Raw genomic sequence first — 21,322 nt, 5'->3', positions numbered from 1 at the left:
ATTGGAACTAACCTAGAAGAGCAGATGTGAAAGAATTGAAGAAAGATTAAACAGCATGCAGTAAAAGATATGTTGTCCAAAAAGGATGTTTCATTGGAGGGAATAAAATATAGGTATAATTCTGAAAATATTCTGGAGGTAGAATCAACATGACTTGTTGAATGATCGAATGTAGTAGAAAGATATGGAAGGGGGAAAAGTTTTTAGGTTGGGTCAAGTGAGTGTTTGAACTGACATAAACAGATACAGGTGGAGGGACTAGTATGAGAGGCCCCCAAAATTAATTTTAAAATTGGCAATTTATAAGAACACTTACCATGGAAATTCTAAATTTCTATGTGGGTATATGCCATTGAATTAAAACTTATTTAACAATCAGAATACAGAAAATCCATGGAAACTTGAAGATTAGGAGAGATAAGTGATGTATGGACCATGGGGGAGGGTATAGTTCAAGTGGTAGAGCACATGCTTAGCATACACAAGGTCCTGGGTTCAATCCCCAGTACCTCCTTTAAAAATAATTAGATAAGTAGACCTAATTACCTCCACCCCTGCAAAAAACTAAAAATAAATAAAAATAAAGAGATACATGGTCCAAACTAAATTAAACAAATACACTTTAAAATAATCTCTAGAGAAGCGCTCTTCCCAACCTACATTTAGGGTACCTCTGGATGCTAACTCAAATACATAATGTTATCTGAAAATAAATACGTATTTTAATATGAGAATTTGGTATGTTTTATTTATTATTTGAGGGTGGAACTTGGTGATCGTATAGTTTAAGTGTTTTTTTAAAGTAACAACTCCTAAATATATACCACATATATATGTGTGTGTGTGTATGTATGATGTGTATATATGTATATATGTATCTTTTCCACATTTCATATTTATATTCTTTATATTTATATTCTTTAATATTTATATGTATATTATTTTCTATAATATCCCTATAAGAAAGCAATGTTGAAATTGAAGAGCAATAGTTATAGTAGGAAGAATTGGATTTTTTGACTTTGAGAAAGTAGCTTTTTTCTCTAAGCTTGAAGTTCCTAGTGAGTAGAATGTGCATACTGGTATCTCCTTCATACAGTTGTTGTGGAGCTGAGAAATACAGTGTAAATACGGGTTTTCTTAGACTTGAAAAATACTCTAAAGTGGGAGAGTAATACACACCTACTTGGAGATCTTTTTTTTTCCCTTTTATATTTTCATATTAGTATACTACTTTGACATGCATCATTAATTCATTATTTTGACTTAAAATAGCATGTGTGTTGTTTACACTTTTGCCAATGTATATTATTTGACTATAAACTGATAGAGCTGTCTGCAGCTCTGCTTATGTTGTACTCAGCAGAAAAAAATATAGATAATTTTATGATAATAATGGTGGCTTTTTGTTGTTGTATATTTTACATTTCAAACATCTATTTCTTTTCTTTCTTTAGATGGCAAAGAAGAAATTTACTAGATTAGAAATCTTTCTGATTGTCCTCTTTACTATAGTTACAATAATAGCTATTGCCCTGGTTGCTGTTTTAGCAACTAAGACACCTGCTGTTGAAGGTAAATAATGTTGAAAATACTTACACATTATAGTGAGCTTGAGATAATCCACAATAATTATGGATTTTTAAAAGTAATCTATATGAGATGAAATACATGAAGAAAGATCTCAGGTGAGTTACATAATTACCCCCATTTTTTCTATCTGTTATATTCCAAGTGTCTTAATGAAGAGTCATTGTAATTAAGGAATCTATGTGCTTTGATATTAATGGCCTTTCCCACATTGTGTTGCTTAAGAAACAGCAAAAAGGCAAAGGAATCAAGATGTTAATAGATGGTGGAATAATGATCTACTGTTACCAGTTCTAATTAGTGGAAAACCTAATCAGTGAGGTTTTGCTCTGGCTTTCAGACACTTGCAAAGGGGGATGGGAGACAGGGAGATAACCTCTTTGTCTTAGTTTAATTTTTTAAAGAGTGAAGTTGTATGAGAAAAACAGGTAAAGGGGACGTGAAACAGGCTTGAAATGTTTATCTTTTTTTCCTGAATATTTCTATCCTAATTTAGACTTGATGCATACTACTCTGGTCCACCTTAACTACTTTTTCTTTCTCATCATTCTCTCTTGACCAAATCAGAATTGGTAAACACATTACAAATTATCTTCTAGTCTAACCATACTTAGTGTTTTCTACTGCTGCTAGTCTTTTGTTTTATCTTTTTCTGGAAAACTGAAAGCTCACTGTATTATGAAGCAATCAAATTTATCTTAACCGTATCTGGTTGCCAGAAAGTCCCTTTTTATTATATAGATTTGGGATTTTAGCTTTCATTGCTAGTCCCTACTTTCTCTACTATTCAATTCAAAGTATCTTCTTCCTCTATTTTTCTCTTTCCTTCTCTAATTCTTTTCTCCTTCTCTACATCCTTTTCCCACTCATGTTTCTCCATTTTCTTTTTTCATCTGTAAAACACAATTTGTAAGTGCAGTCGAATGTAAATTTTATTTCCTTTTCAATCTACCTCAAGACCTTCTGGGAATATATTTTGTTTCTCTGAAGGAACAGTTAGTTAATAGAGCTTTGTACAGTCAGTTTTAAATATCAGTTGGATCTTTTCCTTTTGATGACTGGGACTTGAATTTGCAGGTCCTTTTTCAATGCAAGTTTTATTTTCATTATATATAAATCTATGTATACTTTCAATGTTTTCATTACTTGAGAATCTGAAAAATTAATTTAACCATGTTTTCTTTTATTGACCTTTTCTTTTCCAGAAATTAATGATTCTACTTCAACCCCAGCTACCACTCATACAACCACTGTGTATCCTGGTTCAGGAAAATGTCCAAGTGACCTAAATGATCCTGTCAATGAGAGAATAAACTGCATTCCAGAACAGTTTCCAACACGGGTCTGCAACAAAAGTCTTTGATATATTTATGAAAAGATATATAGTATAATTATATTAAGCTAATTATTCAATATTGGATCAATGCCATACTTTTAAAACTAGCCATCAGTTAGGCTGCATTTTTTTTATTGTATTTCTGTATGAACAGATAAGAGAGAATAGAAATTACTGAGCTTGCTCTTCTATAATTCTGTTCAATTCTAATTAAGAAATTAATGTTTTCCCATGTTTAACAAGCTATTGCTAATTTTTTAAATCTTTAGGAAATTCTGTCCTCTCAAATCTTCTTAAGAAGTATAACCTTTTACAATATAGAACATTTGAGAAAAAATATCTATATTCCATTTAAGTATTTGTGATGATGACATTAAAAGTGTCTTTGGAAAATAAAGTAACACTGATTCTTCTATTATTATTTATTTTTTATTATTTGGTAATTGGGGAGGAAAAGCTCAAATGGGAGAAAAGTAAGTGTAACTTAATGGATCACATAACCCTAAATTGACTTTTCCTTGTTCTTCATAACTTGCTTGGAATTAAAGGGTAAATGACTGAATGTGTGTGTGTATGTAGTGTGTGTGTATATATTGCCATTTTGCAATATTATATACTATATGCAAATCTGTAATATCTATATAATCTAAATGTTGTATTATATATTACTCACTACAATATATTAAATATTTATTAGAACATAATGAATATTATAATATATCTCTCTATATATGTATATCTATAATATATGTTATATCTAAAATACGTATTTTATCCTTAATATGTATATCTGAATCTTACCTCTCTCCCTTCACCACACACAAAATAACTAAATGAACTATAAAATTTCTATAGGTCCTATCCTACCCTTGCTACATCATAGTAAACAAATAATTTTCTGATAATTTGTGATGAAAAGTTGCAAATAGATGAGATTTTTTTTTAGGACAACATTAGAAATAGTGAGTCCTATTGCTTACCTCCTGATAAAAGAGCTGGATTAGATAATGTTTATTTTGATGCACTGAGCAAATTTTCCAGATATTCTCTTTAATTAATATTTACTGAGGACATGATTGAAGCTTAATATAGAATTCTGTTAGGAATAATATGGAGTGCTAGGTCCTTAGAAAGAAACAACATTTAAAAGCCAATGATTTAAGGTTTTGGTGCCTACTGTCAGTCTTTAAGTTCAGCCTGTTAGGTTGCTAAAGAATGTTTTCAATGTGAAACAAATTAAACTTAAGAATTTAACAAATTTCAGCTAATATATTTTATATTTGTCATCTAAGAAAAGAGGATGAACTTAAAATAGTAATTTAAAAACAGCTATAATTCTACCCAGAGTATATTGTCATTCAGACTTCCATAATATAATCCCACAGACTGGGTTTCAGACATTTGTTTTGTCACAGTTCTGGAGGCTAGAAGTCAAGGTGCTATCAGGATTGGTTCCTGGTGAGACCTCTCTTCCTGGCTTGTAGACAGGTGCATTCTTTCTGCATTCTTGTGCCTTCATATAGCCTTTCTTCTGTGCACACATACAGAATGAAAAAGAGAGAGAGAGAGAGAGAGAGAGTGTAAGCCCTGGAGTCTCTTCCTAGTCTTAGGGGAACACCAGGCCTATCAGATTAAATGTAGCCACATTGAAGATTATGGTTTTGTACATAGCGGGGACACAAATTCAGTCCACAACAAAAAGTCAATCTACTATGTATTATTACATATAATTCTATAGACATACACACACAAATAATAAAAGTAAGGCTGTAACAAACTTACTGTATTTTTACCTACAAGAGTTCATGCCTATTGATTAGTATTTAATGTATTTTAATCTTTTGTCTTTTCCAATGAAGCAGAGAGAACATTGAAGTTGGTTTAGGAATTAAAAATAATAAGGGAAAATGCCTGAAATTCTGAAAAATAGGTAGAATGACTAATCATAAAAAAAAGTATCAAAATCTATACAAAATAAACCAATTATTATTATTTTAAGCAGCAGTGGGGATATACATTGTTAAACTAATATTTTGGTATGTATATGTAGTGGGTTGAATAATGTCCTCCCAAAATTCATATTTACTTGGAACCTCAGAATGTGATCTTACTTGGAAGTAGGATCTTTATAGATGTAATTAGTTAAATGAGGTTATCCTGGATTAGGGTGGGACCTATGTCCTTATAAGAGGAGGGGATGATACACAGAAAACCATAGGGAAGAAGGCCTTGGGAAGATGGAAGTAGAGATTGGAGTAATGTACCTTCAAAGCAAGGAATGCTGAGGAATCCCAGGAGCCACTAAAAGCTAGTCTTCTTCCCTAGAGCCTCAGAGAGAGCATGGTTCTCCTAACACCTGTTCCCAGCTGTTATGACAGCCCTTAGAAACTAATACAGTATGTTTGGAGGAACTTCATGCAACATCATTTTACTATATATATATATTTTTTGAAAGATGTGATAATTTGCTTATTTCTTTTCTATTGCTTTCTCTTTGTTTTGTACCAATATTTTAAAAAATCTTTTATTAGGTCTACTATAAATGACAATTTTATACAATTATCTCTCTGAATTGCTGGAAGTATTTCTATAACTTAGATGACTAGAGGTAAAATTGCCTGATCAAAAGTCACACATACTATGAACTTATTTACAAAACAGAAACAGAATCACAGACAGAAAACGAACTTATGGTTACCAAAGGGAAAAGCAGGGGAGGGATGTGTTAGGAGTTTGGGATTTGCAGATACTAATTACTATATATAAAATAGATGGACAGCAAGGTCCTACTATATAGCACAGGGAACTATATTCAATAGTTTGTAATAACCTATATGAAGAAGCATTTGAAAAAGAATGTTTATATATGTATGACTAAATCACTATGCTGTACACCAGAAACTAACACCACATTGTAAATCAACTATACTTAATAAAAAAGTCACGCATACTTTAGATTCTCTTAGGTAGGCTCTCCAAAATGCTCTGATCCCTTGTACCGCTATTTGCAATGTTAATGTTTACATGTTTATGTGTGTGCACATGTGCATATGTGTACCTGATGCCATTTTAATTTTATGTTAAAATAGGAGAGAAGTTAACTTGTATACTGTCAGCTACTAACAGTGGAGGCTTTTAACATTTTTCAAGGCAAATAGACAAATGAAAAATACCCACAGATGCTCAAATTATGAAAATGTGTCACACTATTACATTTAAATATTAAGTAGATTTTTAACTGTACCAGTGTTAACACACAGCATCACCATATGGCTCAACTTTTAATATAAACATATGTAATTTTTCTTTCACTTCACCTAGTCTTTCCATATGGATGATAAAATTACTGAGAAATTAGTGTTTCACTTTATCTATTGGATGTAATGGCAGCAGCTAGTTGCAACACCTGGCATGTGAACTAGTTTAAATAGTTTAAATAATATTGAACTAATAATTATCTGGACATAACAACCTCAAACATTTTATGTAGGCTTGAATATAGGGCCATCTCTTCATCCTTATAGCTTCACTTGCAGCTTGATACATAATTGGTACACAATAAATATTTTAATTCTTCTGTGCTGACTACATGACAACAGAATAGACTAATTACACAAAGGACAGGAACCTTTAAAAGAACGTGAACTTACAATAATGTGTATTAATATGTGAATTTGATAAATCACAACTCAGAGCATCAGTCTTTGATAGGGTGTAATTTATTAAATTCATCAAATATTTATTGTTCTCCCAAGTGAAAGGAACAAAAGAATAAGTGATAGTTTAACACATATATTTGAAGAAGTAAGATTAACAATACTAACCATATAATTCCTTTTATAAATGTTTTATCAGGCACTTTGTGCAACTCGAGGTTGCTGCTGGAGGCCATGGAATAATTCTGTTGTTCCTTGGTGCTTCTTCGTAGATAACCACGGCTATAATGTTGAGGGAATAACAACAACAAATACTGGTGAGAAGTGTTCTATCATGATGATCCAGTATATGTTAAGTTAAATTAAAAAACATATTTAAAATTTTTCTTTAGAAAAGTAATTAAATAAAATCAAATGAGAAATAGGTACACAAGAATGTTTAAATTAGTTTTATTAAGGATTTATTTTTGCATAATTGTATCTTCCAAATGAAAAAAAAGGTCATTATTTGTGAGAAAGGCAATAAAATTAGAAAAATATGAAAATATTTAATTATTAATCTCTGTAAATAAAGTCAATGCATGAAAAATTTTTATTTCTCTAAGGACTTGAAGCCAAATTAAACAGGATACCTTCACCTACACTATTTGGAAATGACATTAACAGTGTTCTCCTCACAACTCAAAGTCAGACACCCAATCGTTTCCGGTTCAAGGTTTGGTTTTTGAGATTTCTAAAAATAAGTTAACAATAAAACGCATGTTATGAACACACCCTTCATCCTAACAAAATATTTTCCGTCTTAAGAAATGTTTATTCCAAAGCAAGGAACTAAGTAGACAGGTTACTCCACTTGTCTGAACCTGTCTACTTAAATATAACATAAAACGTAGTTCCTTTAGCAGTTGTTTTTAGACAATTTAATAGTATAGTCAATATGAAATATTTGATAGAGTCCTGAAAAGAATAAAAAATCAATAAACTTTAGTAATCTTTATTATTCAACTATTAAACTTTGATGAAAGATTAGTTCATCATAAAATTTAATTTGAGAAAGGTGCTAATTGTTCTATATAAATGTGACTTACACTGACTAGATCTTTTTAGTGGTATCACTTGTAGTCATGATTTTAAAGAAACTTCTGCTGTTTTTTTGGCAAGTAGTTTACTAGCATGGTCTTTCAGATTTGGCAATGAAAATACTATAGCCACCTTTTAGCAACAATTTCACGAGGATTAAGTTCTTTTTAAACAATACTCAAAATCCTCATAGGATTTTTAAGCAGGTGACCACTGAAATGCAACAAGGATAATTAAATTCATAAAATCCTAGTATTCAAGAATCAATATATAATAATACAATCAACAATTTTTATATTGGTCAATAAAAATCTTTATTTGATATTGTACTTTTATAACCAACTAATTCTATTTATGCCTTAATTTTTACAGTTTATTCTGGGCATAGCCTTTCAACAGTGTTAAAGTTAAGTTTATGACTAGATTAACAGCTCATCTGTAAAATTATTAAATTTATTATTGGCCTTTGGAATCTGCATTTAATATCTAAGTCAGAATTGAAAAAATTAGATAATAGTTTTGAATCAAATAATGCTAATTTTAAAAAATCTTTACAGTTTACTGATCCAAATAATAGAAGATATGAAGTTCCTCATCAGTTTGTAAAAGAATTTAGTGGATCAGCAGCTTCCGATACCTTGTATGATGTGAAAGTTACAGAAAATCCATTTAGCATCAGAGTTGCTAGAAAAAGCAATAATAGAATTCTGTAAGTAATTATTTTACGTTTATCTGAGTTTAAATAACTGGTCAATTTTATTCTATTTCATAGAATTATGATTCTTAATTTCAATGCATTTTCACAAAGAATGAATTTCCTCCCAAAAGAGGGTGGGTGTACATGTTTGTAAGGATTATAATGTTAAAGAGATTTTGATTTCCCATGAATGAAAGATGCAAGACCGTGAATTAAAATATAGAAATGGGACCAACCAAAGTTGAAGGTGGAAAGCATCACATACAATTTTAGTCTTGCCTATATTTTTGTATGCCTAGAACTCTTGTTGTGTCTTTTCCTCATTTATCATATTCTGTTTCCAATTTGTAGGATCAAATACAGAGAGGGAGTAATTTCTATAGTACTACTGAAGAATTTTTCATATATATATGCATGAAATTAAATTTATTTTTATACACAATATATTTATATATAATACATTTAAATTACTATATATAATTTAAATATTACCTAAATGCCCTCATTATAAATGTATTTTAAGGGATGTTTGTGGCAAAGAATTTAGTAACTTTCAAGATGTCTGCTCTTGACTCTCCCAGCAAGGTTAATTAAACAATTGTCAAGATTGAATCTCAGAAATTACTTTTCTTGAGTATATTTTAATAACTTTCAATTGACTTTATGTTAAATCACAAAAAAAGAAATGTTATTTGAGACTTATCATAGTATATATAGATAGATAGATAGATATGCATAAAGCATACAACCTTTTTCTTTTTGGAAAATGATTCTAAACTTAATTTTAGTCTATGTATTAGAGATGTGGAAGCCAGTATAGTACTGTATTAAAATCCTGTCTCTGAAGCAAGGCAAAACTGGTGTGAAATTTGGTGCTACTGCCTACCAGTTTGTCACCTTGAAAGCATGAATAAATTTGTCCAATTTGTGCCATTTGTAAAATGGAATTGATAATGATAGTTGTGTTTTAGGTTTGTGGTGAAGATAAAAGGAGAGAACACATGAAGGATCATATTGGTGATGATGAAGCAAATTGTGTTGGTGGAATTAACACGTTGTGGTTGTGGTATAATTCATATGTTCCTAAGAGGTGATCACAGCTCAAGATTGACATATTAAAATTGAAATATTCTGGATAATAATGTAGACCCATATTTGGTAGAACATTTTATATGTTTCTAGATTATTTATTTATTTATTTATTTATTTATTTATTTATTTATTTCATGGTACAGGTTTGACACCAGCATTGGTCCCCTGGTATACTCTGACCAATATTTACAGATCTCAGCCAGACTTTCTAGTGAATATATGTATGGTATTGGGGAACATGTTCATAAGAGATTTCGTCATGATTTAAACTGGAAAACATGGCCAATTTTTACTCGGGATCAACTTCCTGGTGATGTAAGGAACTATCTTTCTTGTTATGAATAAAATATTTGAGCAGATGATAATTTTAACCTATTTGAAACCATCATTTATTTGATGTCAGTGACACATTTTCCAGAAGCTTATTTACTTTAGGGGAGAGGAGTGATATTAGAGTTCTAAATTAACTCAATAAGTGACCAATAGATTTTATGAATATTTATAGATAGTTCCAGTTTACAAATGTTTTCTTTTTATTTTCATTTTTACATTTTATCATTCCCATTTTGGTCACCCTTATATTTAAATCTATCCATGGCTAGTTATTGCACTAGAATAATTCCAAACACTTACCTTGCTCTCCATAGCTTTGTATGCTATGTCATTTGCCTGTCTGTTGGACATCATGACCTGCATCTATACTTTCTCTTCTTCCATAACATATGATAATCTTTAATAAGTTCACATATTTTCGTAAAGGTTGATTCTCTTTCTAAGTGCTTTGAAGTTCTTTATTATTTTTACAAGTCATTGAGAGTTCATTTGGTTTTATTTCATAAGAACTCACCCCAAAGTCCCCCATGCAGGATTAGTCTTTACTTTCCAATCCTTTATTCATTTTTTATGACAATTATCACAGCATATTATTTGTATATATATTTATCTGTATTTCTAGAATATGCGATTCTTCAGGACAAAGACCATACCATTAAAAAAACTCTTTTTAAAAATAGATTCATGATTGCTTTAAGTCAAATGTTAGTGATTTTTTTTAAATATTAGTGTTAACTACTTCATTCCCCAAAATGAATAAATGAATTGTTGTTTGGTACAAAAATATTAATAAATTCTATCAATCTTTTTTAACAGCATCATTGTTTGTGATAAATACCTAATAAACACCAGACTGAGAATCTCATAGCTGTTTTTGTACATGTTTTCCTTTAAACCTCCATATCCAATCAGACAAGAAGTCTTTTTTCATTTACTTTTTAAGTGTATTTCCAATTTTCTCCACCACTTCTTCTACTTACCAGTTCTCAACAACTGTACTACAGAAGTTCTTTGAGGGTGGAAATCATCTTGGAATTCCCTGCAATACCTTGGGCAAAAATGGGACATAATCGATAAACATGCTGTTGTCCTATCATGAATAGCTCTTTAAAACTCATTTAATCATAATAAAACACAGAGTAAAGTTAAGTAATCTATGAATAGTATAATATATAGTTAAATAATATTTATGTTTTGATATATTCATAATTTTAAAAAGTTCAGTGTTTCTTATGTACAATGTTTCATATGGTCCATAGAGTAGAGAATTATGGCAATATGGGAGTAAGTTAAATATGAGGAGTAAATTACAGAAACAAATTGGAATTCATAAAGGCCATTTTAAATATAGAATCTATCTTTCAAAAATGTTTTAACTTTTAATTTTGAAATCTGTGCCTTATAGAATAATAATAATTTATATGGTCATCAAACATTCTTCATGTGCATTGAAGATACTTCTGGAAAGTCATTTGGTGTCTTCTTAATGAATAGCAATGCAATGGGTAAGAATAATTTACCTAATATTATGTTTAAATGAGACTTAACTTGAAATGGTTTAACTGCTTTATTTATTCCAATCATATATATCACATATCAGAGTAAAATTTGTTGTTAATGATTTAGTGTGTGAGATTATTATAAGCAGGTTTTACAGTTAGTTGGACAATGGATTTTTGCATATCAGTGCTTCCGTTTTGGGGACAGTATGCTATATTGTGATATTCAGGCACTTCCTTTTCCCTCCAGATGAACACTGAAACACATCCAGGCAAATAAAAAGTCCCATTCCCCTAGTCTTGTTTGTTAAATAAGTTAATATAAGATAAAAAAGAGAAAAGTCTATATGGGGATAGAAGAATGATTTTTTAGTTTATCATAATTCAAGTAATGTAGAATCTTTTGTTTTTAATGTTGTGAATGCAAGACCTATATTTGATAGGTGAATCAGTGATAAAAAAAGTTACAAAATTAATAATATTCCAGCAAGAGCACTCTACTATATAGTTAGTCAAGCAATTACTATGTCCTGCATATAGAAAAATTTAAAACCTTTGTATTTTTCTTAGAAATTAACATGTGGTAATAAGATCTTTCAGAGAATCTTCAATTAAAATAACCAACTAAAATGCTATTGTAGAAAAAAATCTTTTTGTTGTAAAAGGACTGATCCTCTATCCCTTGCTAAGCAGTTACAAGAGGAACTTTTGCCAACATCCATAAAAAGAAACATCTGGAATATCCTATCATAAACCTCATACATGGTGGCATTTTTCTCCTATATTCTTATCTTCAATATCTTATTTCCTCTTAATTGTATAAAAAGACTGTAAAATTATGTGATTAATATGAAGTACTTTAAATAGACATTGCAATTATTTTATCACTATGTACATTTTTACTATTTACATGTGCTCTTCAAATTTTACTTTGTAGAGCTTTTCATCCAGCCTACCCCAATAGTAACTTACAGAGTTACAGGAGGCATTCTGGACTTTTATGTCTTTCTAGGAGATACTCCAGAACAAGTAGTTCAACAGTATCAAGAGGTATGTGTACTTCAGGTCTATTTTATAAAATTTTTTCTACATGATTTTTCTTTCATCTAACATGTCCACAAATTTAAGTGATTTTAGCTAAAATATTTGTGACCTCTTAGTTAAGTGTATTTTTAAACCCTACCATTTTTCAGGTATGAGAAGGTAGTTTTATTTTCTTTTTCTTATATGACACCAATATATATTTAAATGTCTATATTTCTGATATCACATTGTTTCTTGCTTCTACACAGCTGAGATCAGGAATTGAATTTCTCTAAGATATTGCATGTTAAATATTTACTTATTTATGACCTTCTTTGGTGGGCTAAAATAGAAGGAAGTATCTTCAGGACTGAGCCTAGGCAATGGATATATATAGGTCATACATCCCTTTGGTAAGAATTCTGGAGGCAAGTGAGTTATAAGGAAGACTAGTGAAGCTTGCTGTTAACGTACAGTAGGTAAACTCCAGGTATACTGGCTCTTAAACTCAGGCTTAGAAGGGCAGATTTTGAAATATAGTCCAAAATTTTACATCTTAAGGTTACTGTCTAAACAACTCTCACTTACCAATTAAACAACTTCTTAGTGTACCTGAGCCCAGGATGGACATTAGAGAGGTGAGGAATCCAGGGTTTATTTTGAACGTGATTCTAAACTTTTCTCCCTTGTAATTGTTCTCTGATGACTGTTAGTGTATATAATTAATTTGTGATGTTGTCATGAAAAATAAATTATTTTTATTGGTATGAGATGTTCTTAACACCTTGTTTTATAGGTAAATCTTTTGACATATAATTCCCATTTCCTAAATGATTTCAAAAGGGAAGTAATTATCAAAAACTTTAATTAGGATGTAAAAATCTGAAATAAGAGTAGCTAGTGTTTTACACAATTGAATAATTTACACTAACAGTTCCCAAATTGCTGTTCATAAATTGAATTTCAGAAAAGCACACAAAATTTACAGTGTTTATAATAAGCAATCATAATTACTGTGTATGGTTATCACACTATCAAAACAGGCTGTAGCACATTTTTTTTTAAAGAATTTGACATGTGATTTGTGAAATGTTAGTGGAATAGTTGTCTGTTACATGCTGAGTAATGTCTGTGGTCAGCAATAGTTGAGTTTGAGTCATGCTTGACCTGTGAGTGCTGCATGCATGTAACATAGCACTTACATACATCATTTTATGGGTAGACTTGCAGAAGCTTGAATTTAAGCAATAAGATAAAAGACTCGTGTAGAGTATAGCACTATTAAGCACTGCTGCATTTCAGTGAGGCTCAAATTTTGTAGAGCATAGGCAAAAGAGACTTTATTTCTTGTTTGAAGGAAAACAAATTATCCTTTCTGTATAAGTTAACCCATTAGTGGTCCCAGTATGTTACACTTTAAAACATAATTCATTTGAATGACCAGATAGTTTTATAAGTTTTAAAGATAATATATGTATATAAAGTATATGATGAATAGTACACAAGTTAATATAATATATAATTATACATATTTTATATACTTTTATAAAAATAAGTTATGAATACATATAATGCACACACACAAAGAAATTTCAATCGCATGTCCAAATCTTTAAAGAAATTCTATGGAACATAAGATGTTTATGAATAGAGTTTAAAAATACTGATTTTGGGGGAATTATTTGATACCAAGTTATCTTAAAAATAAACTTAATCCTTAAACTGAATAGAATACAATAACCCAACATAGGTAATTTAAAAAAATTTTATTTAATAGTTTTTAGACATACATGATGAAGAAATAATGGATGCCCCCAAATATAAATATAAATATTTATATATAATATATACTTAAAAATGTAAATATTATAAGTATTATAAATATTATAATATATATAAATATGTAAGCCAAAGAAAACCCAATATACCAAATAAGTTGTTTGTCTTAACGTAACCTAACACTTAGTTTTCACTGAAAAAAATTAATATCAGTTACACTCATTTCCATGTGCAAAACCCCGTGCTCTGTTGTGATGAGACACTGGTATTCTGTTACGTGTGGCACTGAGCCTGCTTGAGCCATCAGGGAGTGAGGAGAGGTCAAGTGTCCCATTTGGCCCTTGGGGGAAGAAAGAAACCAAGCCCCTATATGTGAATAAGATAAATACCTTATGAAATAACTGGCTGAGAGCCTTGTAGACACATATTTCATTAATATTTTTGAAAACTGGAGAGAAACAAGTGTCAAAATGTAAGGGAATAGAAATCACATACTTTAGACATCTTTTCCTTCCATTATGACCATTCATTCATTCATTTTCTTGCTACAGGAAGTGGGAGTGTGGTGGGACAATTTATTTCTCTCTTATCTCTAGAGCTTTCTTTTCTTCTTTTCAACTTTCCATTGGGGCATAATATACTTTTGCAAATGCTACTTTTTAAAGTGCTACCTTTCTAGTTTTTTTTTTAACATAAAATGAACAAAAGATGAGGGACAGACATACACTTGTTAAGTGTTCATAACAACATTTTAACAGACTATCCATGACACATTTTAGAATGCAGATAACACTAAATCTTTGTTTAAATATGTAGTTAAACTCAAATCCATACTAGAGAAGTAACAATAAGGAGCATATTAATATTAGTTTCTAATGCTCATTGTAGAAACTAATTAAATATCCATTTACTTCAAGCTCATTGGACGACCAGCAATGCCAGCATATTGGAGTCTTGGATTCCAACTGAGTCGCTGGAATTACAAGACACTTGATGTAGTGAAAGAAGTGGTACAAAGAAATCGAGAAGCTGGCATACCATTTGTAAGTGGGATGATAGATTTGTGGGAGTATACACCAAGTTAAATATTGTCACGTAATAATAAATATGGGAAGCTGTCAGGATTACCATATATGTTATATATGGTATATATATATGTATATAGAGAGTATAGATAGATAGATAATTAAGATTCATTTTAATGATAAAGTACACTTTATGTCCATTTGCAATGCCCACGCATACCTGAATTTTGAGAACTGATTATGATTTATACTAAAATAGAACATATGTTTAAATGTGAACAAAATTATATTCATCTTTTAAACAGACTTTATTTTTAGAATCTATATACTTTTTAATGTAATAAAAATTTAATGTGAGGGAAAGGTGTAGCTCAGTTTGTAGAGTGCTTAGCATGCATGAGGTCCTGGGTTCAATCCCCAGTACCTCCATTAAAATAATAAGTAAATAAATAAGAACCTAATTACTTCCCCCCAAAATAAAAAATAAAAAAAAATGATAATTAGAATTTTTAAAAAAAGTTAAAAAAAATTAATATATTTTATGTAATGTGTAGGTTTTTGTTTTTTATACAATGAACCCTTTATTTGTGGGTTTATTATATATATGACAATACATATCCGGTGATCATAACTGAAACACATGTGAATAATCACTTAATGCTTTTGTACTTCAGAATTAGAAAATCTTGTTTTATAAACTATATCATTGCATCTTTAGTGAAATAAAGGGATACAAGCTCATTTACCTTTTAATTGTTTGTATTTATAATACTAATTCATTAGACTTGAAATACATTCTGCTAATTTTCAGGATACACAGATCACTGATATTGACTATATGGAAGATAAGAAAATCTTTACTTATGATAAAGTTGCATTTAATGGGCTACCTGAATTTGTTCAAGATTTGCATGACCATGGGCAGAAATATGTCATCATCTTGGTAATAACTGATTATATATGAATATATTTTTAGTATTTACACATTTATAGATTAATAGATTTTCTATAGTTTCTTCTTTCTATTGTTAGGACCCTGCAATTTCCATAGAGAAACGTACCAATGGAACAGCATATGAAACCTATGATAGGGGAACTGAACAAAAAGTGTGGGTAAATGAGTCAGATGGGACTACAGCAATTATTGGAGAGGTAAATTATGATATTCACTAATATATTGCTCCAATTTTCTATTGTGCAACAACAAATTTTTTCAAAGTGTGTATATGTATGTGTGTGTGTGTATTTGCTCTCAGATCTGGATTTGATATAATAATTGCATTGAGAAATTTTAGAAGAAATATTCTACTTATCTCTAAAACAGTTTTTGCAAGAATACAATTTTCAATTACGTAAACAATTAAAACTAATGGTAACAAAATATGAGATAAATTTAGATTATTATAAAAATTCTGATAGTTTGATATGAAATAATTACATATATAAATTGAGCACTTACATGCAGGTTATTAAGATTTATGGTTTACATCTTCATGATAGAATTGTGAGATAGCTATGATTAAAATTATTGCTTTACATGTGAAAAAAGTGAATTTAAGAGAGATAACTTTCTTCATATAACAGAACTAATAAGGAACACTGTCAGAAAACTGCCTTAACTTCAAAAGACATAATTTTAAACCAGGATAAATATTCTTTTGGAGACAACTTTGTAAGACATATCAAAAACCATTAATATCTAGATACACTGACTTGATAATTCCACTTCTGTAATTTAGTCAAAGGAAATAAAACAGGAGAAATTATCAATTTATAGAAACATATTTATTGTAACATTGTCTACAATAATAAACACTATCTTAATCATCACTTTTTTAAATCACATTCATCAAAGTTAAAATTTCTGATGAAAGCTTTCCTCAAATAATTATGAGTTCCATCAGGAAACAAAAACCAATATTCCTCCTCATAATGCCCAGTAATATCTCACAAAATACATTTTGTTATGACCTGTTCTATTGAATTTAGACAGATCAGATTGCCAATATACATGGATATAAAACAGTATTAATTATCCTAATACATTTGAAATTGAATTTCTATTGCCTAATATCATTATGTTAAATTTTAATTTAAATAATTTCAAGAAGCACAAATCATAAAGTGGTAGCATTGTAAATGTAATGTTTAATAACATGGACTCAGATATAAGATTGTCTAGGTTTGAATTTCTTTTGTGCCACTTATTAGTAGTGTGATTATGCAAATGTTATTCAACTTCTCTGTTCATCCCTTATTTCATCTGTACAAGGAGTTTAATTATACTGCCTACCTCATCTGTAAAGGGATGATAAAAATAGTATCTATCCCATAAAGTTCTAGTGAAGATTTAATGATTTAATAAGTACAAAAATAATTGGGACAGTACTTAGTACACAATAAGTGTCATATTCTCTTTTGTTAAATAAAAAATAAATACATAAGGAATTCTCTTGCTTAAATTTCTTGGGGAAAAAATGCCTTTGGAAATGAACTAGTGTGCTTTATTTTATCAGACAATGACTAGTATATAGTTTTTGTTTGTTTTTTAACTTAGCCTACTAGGATGCCAAGAAATAAGTTTAATTGAAGTCAAAACTAGCAGCTTCATTCAATGTTCGTATATTTTTCCCTTCTTAAATGCTTCATGTTCTCACTTTCTCTTTCTTTTCTTTAGCTACTTTCCCTTACATGCACTTTATAATAGGCCTGAAATTATTATAAATATAGATAGTACATGAGTCATTGTAACTTTGATAATATTTTACTCTTTACTTAGTTCATTTGAATTTTTATTTATTTATGTTTCCTTTTATTTATGTATTTGTGTGAATGATCTGTTCTTCCAGGTATGGCCAGGATTAACAGTATACCCTGATTTCACTAGTCCAAACTGCATAGAATGGTGGGTAAATGAATGCAACCTTTTCCATCAAGAAGTGAATTATGATGGGCTTTGGATTGTAAGTAGTTATTTGAGACCTGTGATTTTGGACAATGAATATAGATTTATTTTTCCATAAAATAATAACTAAGTTGCCAAGATATATTTTATAATGTATTGAACTTAAAAATAATGTTCTTATTATATTTTTCCAGAATGTATAGATCTCATACCTGTCATGTTCATGGGTGAGAAAAATAATAAAAAGTAAAAACTGTAAATTGAGATTTTTCTCATCCAGTAATATACTTTATAGGATAAATTTCATTTCTGTCACTAAGGTGTTATATCTTTATGACTAATAATTTTTGTTGAAAAATCATTGACAAGATTTGAAGATTATCCTATAATATAGTACAACTCCAAGGACATTTACTGAAGTCTGCAGTAGTCAAGCAATTGCAGCAACATGGACCTGAATAAGCCCTCACTCTTTAGAAACTTTTTTAGTTAGTCATGAAATACAACACATCAAGATTGGCAATAGGTTAAGTGTTTTATCTCAAGGTAAACAATAACAACAGCAAATAAAATTCTAGATTACTGGCAAAGTTATTAAAGAAAAATACTAATGTTTAAAAATTTCTTTGGATGAAGTTTTATATCTGTAGCTATTGTTGCCTGCTGCTAAATTTATTATTTAGAATAATGCTATATGATAGTTAACAATTTAGTGTCTTTTGTTATGGAAACTATAACACCATTTGGGAAATGAAACTACTGGTAACCCCAGAATTCTGTATTCCAGAAAAAATGTGTAATAAGCCCGAACACAGAGAGAACACCAAGGATGTTGTTCAAAGTATTACAACTGCCCAGAATTTTGGAAGGGGATATAATGGATGTCTAGAAATAGCTATATTTTCTTTGACTGTTTAGATCACAATACCTCTACTTTCCTGAAGTGCTCATTATTTAAATTATTCATTTAATCATTTCAATTATTTATTTATTTAATCAATTAAAAGTATTTATTTTGCACCATCATGAAAACATGGAGTTGAGTAAGTTAGGATAATCTTCAGGATTCCTACAATTGGTAGTAGAATGAAAATGGAGAGGATTTAGTCATTTGATGCAAAATTAGTGAGATTGCAATGATAATACGTAGCTTCTGGTAGAAATAACAACAAAAAAATTGTAATCTGCTCTTGAGTTTTGTTTTTAATTTTTGCTCCAATTTCAATGAACTATTTAATTTAAATTAAAGGTGCTTTTCCCTTTCTTTCTTTCTTTCTTTCTTTCTTTCTTTCTTTCTTTCTTTCTTTCTTTCTTCCTTCCTTCCTTTCTTCCTTTCCTTCCTTCTTTCCTTCCTTCCTTCCTTCCTTCATCTTTCTCTCTTTTTTTTCCTTCCTTATTTCTTTCTTTTTCCTGCATAAGAAACAGTTTGAGTCCTTTGGAGCAGAGTTAGAAGTATAAATGACGCCTAGGAATAGTGAAAGAGAATCTGATTTTACTATATAGAAAGATAGAATGCTCCATTTCCTACATTAATTGAAGACCGAAATACATGATTCATCTCCAAAGAGAGGAAGAGGATGGGAGGAAGAGGAGCATCTGAGAAAGGCAGGGTAGTTATGATTCTAACACAGAAACATTGTGACTCATGCTTTAAAAAAAACCCAAAACACAACATAATAATCAGTATGATTTCATAGGTCAGTAAATATCACTGAATTAATTATACTATGTACAAGCAGTAGATATTCTGCTTCCAGCTTTTTCTTGAAAAAGTACCGAATTCTACTGCTATGTTGTTTCTCTAATACTTTCACTTTCTTCAGATTATTTTTTCTGATTGAAAAAATACATAGTAAAAAGAAGTGTTATTTAAGTGATGAAATTTTACTTTCATGTCAGATTCTAAAATAGTTTTATAATTTACTAGATTTTTAATTTAGGTTCAATGCTAAAGCTTTTGAAGTTTAAGTTTAAATCACTTCAGAAAATGATAGCTTAATTGTAATTATAAAAGTAGATTTTGCATATAAACATGTTACACTTGAATTCTCTTTTTTTGTATCATTCTTAAGGTAATTTCCTAATATTTGAGAAATAAAAGCCTACTGTATTTGGTATAATTAAGACTGAAGCTGAGATTTCAAAATAAAAGCATTAGTCAATATTTTTAAAATTCAAAGACCATTTTCATTTTTCTGAAAATATAAGTATATTTTTGTGATCATGTTACTATTATAATTTTACTCTTTAAAATCTAAAAGCAGAATTCTTCTATAATAAAGTGTAATAAGTTAATATATATGATTGGGAAACAAAATTCATTGAGAATATATAGCCAAACATTTATATATCTAAATAATTGGAGGCTTAATTTCTCATATTCCCTCTATATTTTATAAGCTTTTTATAAAAATTGAAATATTTAAAATTTTCTATAAAAATAGGGTTATTTTTATTTAATTTAGTTTAAATGTGAAGTTATGGAATGCCACCAGCCTTTCATACAGTTTTCAATGGATTTTGGTGACAATGGTGACAATTCCTAGAAATGATCATTACTAGATCTGAGATGATTTGAATGGTACTTGAATATCTGTAGGTGTACTTACTATCACTGCACTGAGTCCTTTGCTTCACAACTTAGAATACTTTAAATCTACTGACTGTAATATTGAAAATATTAATCAAATTCAGTTTTACATGACATTAAATAAGTGTAGCATCACTAAATCATTTGAATAGGTTAGGGAAAATATTTTCAGAATTTTCAAAGATGCAAAAATACAAAACACATTAAAAGAAATACTAATAAATTGTGTTAAATTATGAGTAGTAAGTTTAACCTGTTAAAAATACATTTTTGCCTTATAGACAAGACATTTTAATAAAGGATAATCAGATGTCTAATGTTATGTTTGTTGCAAAATATGGTTAAAATCATGTAAAAGTGTTTAAATTTTATTTTAAATTGTTATTATATTACATTTTAAATATTTTATTTTTTTCTTAAGCTACATAAATAATGTCTATTTTGAGTGAATGCTGAAAGAGCTTGCGAATTTTATTGCAAGTTTCATAATTCAATTAGAATATATAATTCAAATAGAATAACATTAATTTCATGGTTAAATGCCTTGTTGTTGTATTTCCTCAGTGAATATTATATGTAAGAGGTATTAAAATGGCTTAGAAAAAGATTCTTAAAATTTAAAATAATGCAATTCAATTCCAGTTATGGGTTTCAGTAGTTAAAGCTGTTTTTTAATTTGATTCAGTTGGTGCATTCATGAAGAAAGAAATACTTAGG

At 29.5% G+C, this 21,322-nt stretch overlaps 1 protein-coding gene across 1 annotated transcript in view; it reads left to right on the top strand.

Annotated features, from left to right (window-relative positions):
• Positions 1-1,457: 1,457 nt before the first annotated feature.
• The window catches only part of SI (sucrase-isomaltase), an 83,179-nt gene continuing 63,314 nt past the window's right edge, over positions 1,458-21,322 (top strand). The window contains exons 1-12 of the mRNA XM_006200847.3: positions 1,458-1,575; positions 2,796-2,932; positions 6,782-6,899; positions 7,188-7,297; positions 8,220-8,371; positions 9,595-9,766; positions 11,190-11,289; positions 12,221-12,333; positions 15,003-15,128; positions 15,922-16,053; positions 16,143-16,262; positions 17,960-18,073. Coding sequence (XP_006200909.2) covers positions 1,458-1,575; positions 2,796-2,932; positions 6,782-6,899; positions 7,188-7,297; positions 8,220-8,371; positions 9,595-9,766; positions 11,190-11,289; positions 12,221-12,333; positions 15,003-15,128; positions 15,922-16,053; positions 16,143-16,262; positions 17,960-18,073 — 1,512 coding nt within the window. The remainder of the gene's footprint in view (positions 1,576-2,795; positions 2,933-6,781; positions 6,900-7,187; positions 7,298-8,219; positions 8,372-9,594; positions 9,767-11,189; positions 11,290-12,220; positions 12,334-15,002; positions 15,129-15,921; positions 16,054-16,142; positions 16,263-17,959; positions 18,074-21,322) is intronic.

Source organism: Vicugna pacos, chromosome 1 (genome assembly GCF_048564905.1).
Source record: "Vicugna pacos chromosome 1, VicPac4, whole genome shotgun sequence".
NCBI classification, from domain to species: Eukaryota; Metazoa; Chordata; class Mammalia; order Artiodactyla; family Camelidae; genus Vicugna; species Vicugna pacos.
The sequence above is the reverse complement of the archived record's forward strand: the minus strand, read 5'-3'. Positions and strand labels throughout refer to the sequence as shown.